Below are 5,354 nucleotides of genomic sequence, written 5' to 3' on the forward strand. Positions count from 1 at the left end.
AGCCTTAAAAAAATATTAGCAGGAGCAGCGTAGCCACAGGAGGTTTTGTTTACAAACGGTGATTTAAAAACAAATGTACGAGTTAATACGCCGTTTCCACAAGACGCCTGCCGTCCCGTATAGTCTCGCAATGATAGTACTACAGATTTTATTTACAAAAATACCATATTTTGTTCCAAGGAAAGGCAAAATTGAATATGAGAGGAAAATGAATTTCACGATAATTTGTAGCATATTATATACATATATACCATTTATGACGTTTATGAACATATTTTCCGCATTTCATTTGACTTTATGAACATGCCTAACGCACATAGGTCGAAACATCCAATCTAAGAATGATTGTTGAAAAGCTTCATCGTTTTTAAGTTGCTGAAGAGGTGTGATTGGACCGTACTTTTTCTCTAAATTTTTGGATTATTGCAAATTTGTTTCCACTGGCATAAAGAGCAATTTAAATTTATTTATTTTATAATTTGAGTCATTTTTATTATTACTCGCAAATGGGCTTGTACATCACCATTTTTACAAAGTAATACATACCTAGTCTGAGACCTTTATTATGGATTAGTCTAAATCTGAATAATGTAGATTGGAGTTCGATCTTGTGTTTCCAGGACATTGAAAGAAATTATTAGACTAAACATAATTAACAAAGCTTTTTCTTCCTTCATTTCTATCAAATGAATGAAGAAAAATAATAAGCCTGTTTGGTGCACAAAAGGTTTAACAAGGCTAAAAATGCAAGTTATGAGTAAGGTCAATTCAGGGGTGGAATCGGCTAAGGTGATTCTTGATAAATGACAATCAAAATGATCGAATTTGACTTACGTAAGGTGATAATCAAATTGATACCTTAAAAGCTGTCACAAAAATAATGTGATAATCGTTTTCAGACAAATATTTGTATTCCGAATAGAGCTACCAGACGCTTACACAAACGACTGGAACATTTTCTTAGTTCACTTTGTTTCTATGACCGACAAAGCTTACTACATCCGAAAAAAGCAAGAAAAGTAAGAATTTCATTCAAAATCAGCCAATTTGAAACTTTTATTTAGCTAATTTATAAGAATCAATTTAAAATTTCATCAAGGCACCAACGCATTTTGACAAATTGAATTTTAAATTGTACAATCAATTTGAATTCAGTTGAATCATTTTACACAGACGGAATGAAAATGATAATCAATTTGACTATCAAAAAATTGATAGTCAACTATCATCTTAGCCGATTTCACCCCAGGTTTCCGAAGTGAATTTTGTCACTTACGTCGGGAATATGATTTTTTGAAAAGTTCTTGTATAAACAGTATATTTGGTCTTTAAAAAAAAAACATTAAAACAAATTCAAAATGCTTTGGGCAGTATTTAAATTCTAAGAGGAAATCCCTTGGTATTCCTAGTTATATGACTTATAAAGGCATTGGTAGTTGTGACCTGAATAATATATGTAATTTTTTTTTCATTTTTTCAATCGAATTTCATATTAAACTAAGTTCAGAAATAAACTATGAAATCCCTGCTATAACTGATTTCGGTATCATATCTTTATCAGTAGAAGAAATTCTGTCGGCGCTTGGTAAATTGAATAATAGTCTTAGTCTCCCACCCGATAATATTCCTGAAATCTTCATTAAAAATTGTAAGTACAACTTATCGAAACCACTCCAATTAGTTTTCAATCAGTCTCTTTCAAACGGTGTTTTCCTCGATTCTTGGTAACTTTCTTTCATCACATCAATTTTTAAATCTGGCTCTAAGCGATCAATCAAAAACCCAAAGTTTTTGAATCCTTGGTTAAAACCAAAATGTATAACGCTGTAAAAGCACATATCTCACCCTACCAACATAGTTTTGTCAATGAAAAATCCACAGCAACAAATTTGAACTATTGTATCAATGTAATTGAGAAACGAAGCCAAGTAGATGTTATATACACTGACTTCTCAAAGTCATTCGATAGAGTTAACCATACAATTCTTTTGTTGAAGATTAGATATTTGGGTTTTCACTCTTATATGTTAAAGTGGATTAAAAGCCATCTAGAAAACAGAGTGCAATCAGTTAGAGTTAGGTCGAATTAAATCGGAATAAATTTTTAATTACTGAGGAGTACCCAAAGGTAGTAACCTGGGCCCCCTCTTGTTTTTACTTTTTGTTAACGATTTACCTAATGCTGTTTTAAAATCAAGTTGTCTGTCTTTTGTTGATGATTTTAAGATATATCGATCAGTAAATTCGCTCTCTGATTGTATACAATTTGAAAAAGACTTGTATATCAAAATGAGGTATGTTTAATGACCTTGAATTAAATATCAAAACATTTTGTATAATGACATTTTAAAGATGTTATAGTGCGGGAGTTTTTAACTAATCCATAATATCTAAGAACGTACTTAAAAGAGTTTTCAATCACAAGGATTTAGGAGTTTTTTTGATTCCAGGCTTAATTTCAGAATGCATGTTGACTATATTTTATCTAGAAGCAATTCTATGCTAGAATTTTTGTTTAGAAATTCTAATGAGTGTAGGTGTTTTTATACTGTTAAATCACTCTTTGTCATCTTTGTTCGTCCAATTTTGGAATACTGCTGTGTAGTTTGGACTCTTTACTTCAAAAATGCTTCTAATAGAATTAAAAGAATTCAAAAAAGGTTCACAAAATATTCGCTTTGTAAACTTGAATGGACGTTTCCCTTACCAACATATAAAGATCGGCGCGCGTTAATTGATATAAAACCTCTAGAAACTAGAAGAACTTATTTCTTGATTGCACTTACTCCTTTTGTTAAAATGTTAATAAAACATACACCAGCGCGTTGTCTTGGGACTACGGTGAACGTAAAAACAAAAACAGCTCTATGATAATACTATAGATTTTATATACATAGATGTCACCTAAAGAATTTTAAGTGTAGAACTCTTTTTTTAGCTTTAACCCAAAGTAGCAACAAAGCAAACACTGAATCATGATTAGCGCTAAAGACTTTAATTGGTTTTAAATCAAAGCAAGTATGAAAAGCTTTGTTCATTAAAATTAAACAATTCGGTTTGTATGACTTTATAATAATTGTAAATGCTCCAACATCATCAGAACAATTTTGAATCACCCTGTTTAATTAAACTTAAAATACAACTATTTTAAATTTCATGAATGGCAAAGATTATTGTGAACTAACAGTAAAATGTCAAACTAGCAGTTTCATAACAAATCTTAAATAATTTTGTCGATAATCGTGTATCTTGTAATTATGTCGGCTAAGAAAGGTTTAGAATTTTTAAAGTATATTGCTGAGTATATAGCTAAATCTAAAGGATATGATAGTGTGATGAAGAAGGTGAGTAATAAAATATTTTATAGAAAAGAAATCGTTTTGTCCATAACGAACAATCGGCGCTTTCCATTCATACGTTTTTATGTTCCCCTTTTTCATGCATTCATTGTTTTTGTAGTATTCACAGTGAATCACGCAAAACAATCAGCAAAGACAAATTCACAATAGTCGTTCAAGAAATCATGGTACAGGGTGCATGTTATTATTCGAAATCTAGTAACATTATATTTTTCATTTTTCTTACGTGATAAAAATAATTAAAAGAATAATACAAATAAATTCTATTTTCTGAATTGCAGGTTGAAATCACGAGTGGTGGCGACGGAAAGTGTTTGGCAGAATTTACTGTCTCAGAAGAACATCTAAATCGTGGCGGGGGACTACATGGAGGATTTACTGCCACACTTGTTGATAACATAACAACATATGCTCTCATGTCAAAAGACTGTCATCCGGGTGTCTCTGTTGATTTGCACGTAAGCTATTTAAAGGCCGCTAAGGAGGGTGATGAGGTGATTATTGATGCCACAACAGTTAAGGCTGGAAAAACATTAGCATACATTGAATGTGAACTGAGGCACAAAAAGAATGGTGCTATTATTGCCAAAGGAGCACAGACAAAATTTGTTGGATTTTAAAGTATTTAACAAAACAGCAAAATATGAATATAAAATTGTATGTTTAATTTACTTAATATATGAAAGAAATATCTCTAAAATTGAACCATCTTTTTGTTTACAAAAGGAGTTTTAGATTTTAACATCGTGGAGTTGCATAGTACTTGATACTTAAACCACAGTAGAAAAAACAAAAGCATAACTGCTCATACATTTCAGCAAGTTAAGGTTTTTTAACAAACGTGAGCTGAGGTCTTCTAACAAACCTGAGGTGTTCTAACAAAAATGAGGTGTTGTAACAAACCTGAGGTGTTCTAACAAACCTAAGGTGTTCTAACAAACCTGAGGTGTTCTAACAAAACTGACGTGTTCTAAACAACCTGAGGTATTTTTACAAACCTGAAGTGTTCTAACAAACGTGAGGTGTTCTTACAAACCTGAGGTGTTCTAACAAACCTAAGGTGTTCTAACAACGTGAGACAGAAAATTATAATTTCAGCGGAGCGGCAATATATCGTTCAATAAATAATTGTATGGCGGCTTTGCAATTCAAGGCATTTTTCTTTCCAAGCTTAGAGCAGAGAACTCAGCTGTCTAAAAAAGAACTATTTCTTTTTTTGTTCAGGCATGTCAGAACGCTTGAACTGTGTTTCTTTTCTTTAAATAAATTGACCAAGTTAATGGAGTAAAAAGTTGAGCATGGCTGAATTCAAGTTTGTTTCGTATGGTTTGAAAGAGACAGATGACAATTTCTAACACTTTTGACAGTTCAGTTCTCCAGTATGTTTAAAAAATAAATAAACTTAAAAACAAAAATGACTTAGCGAGAGGGATAAATGTGTCACAAATACAAAATGTCTGATAGAATGACTCCGCGTACTTCTGGTTATAGGGCCAGTTATAGCTTAGCTATCATTGAAATCGATCCGGCAAAAATTTTAAATCGATTTTTGACGAAATAAGAAATGAAAATTATATACTAATCGATCGGAAACCACATAAAGATTTTTTTTTTCATAAAAAAGGGATTCATTTTCTTAAACAACTGATAATTTTATGTTCAAAAGTGAAGGGAATCGTTCCACTTATTTGTCTGTGGATTTCAATCAGGAACTTTTTTTCAATGACTGCAATTTTGAATGACAGCTGATGATCCAATTATTGTTTTCAATGATAAAATCCAAAGATATATATAACTGGCGACTATATCCAACAAATGTGATTTCTTCTTCATGTCTCACATAACTTCTGCATTGTGAATTTCATTATATTTGCTGCTGAATGCATTCTATCGAGACTCGAACTTAATATCAATTATCGGCCGGTATACCAAACCAGCAAAATAGTTCACAATAAACAAAAAATTTATGTGAAAATTTGAGTGTGTGAAAAACAA

General features: G+C 31.5%; 1 protein-coding gene across 1 annotated transcript; it reads left to right on the forward strand.

The window, feature by feature from the left end:
* The first annotated feature begins 3,192 nt into the window (after positions 1 to 3,192).
* LOC129948349 (acyl-coenzyme A thioesterase 13-like) lies at positions 3,193 to 4,026 on the forward strand. Its single transcript, XM_056059313.1, has 2 exons — positions 3,193 to 3,344; positions 3,641 to 4,026. The coding sequence occupies exons 1-2, from the start codon at positions 3,258 to 3,260 to the stop codon at positions 3,977 to 3,979; spliced, it is 426 nt and encodes a 141-aa protein (XP_055915288.1). The 5' UTR covers positions 3,193 to 3,257; the 3' UTR covers positions 3,980 to 4,026.
* Positions 4,027 to 5,354: the final 1,328 nt, after the last annotated feature.

The sequence above is a fragment of the Eupeodes corollae genome, chromosome 2 (genome assembly GCF_945859685.1).
Source record: "Eupeodes corollae chromosome 2, idEupCoro1.1, whole genome shotgun sequence".
Classification (NCBI taxonomy): Eukaryota; Metazoa; Arthropoda; class Insecta; order Diptera; family Syrphidae; genus Eupeodes; species Eupeodes corollae.

What these genes read in the sequence shown, in the direction of transcription:
- LOC129948349 (XM_056059313.1), top strand. Translation starts at nt 3,258, where the DNA reads ATGTCGGCTAAGAAAGGTTTAGAATTTTTAAAGTATATTGCTGAGTAT. An exon ending in ATGATAGTGTGATGAAGAAG is followed by an intron (nt 3,345 to 3,640) that starts GTGAGTAATAAA and finishes TCTGAATTGCAG; the next exon opens with GTTGAAATCACGAGTGGTGG.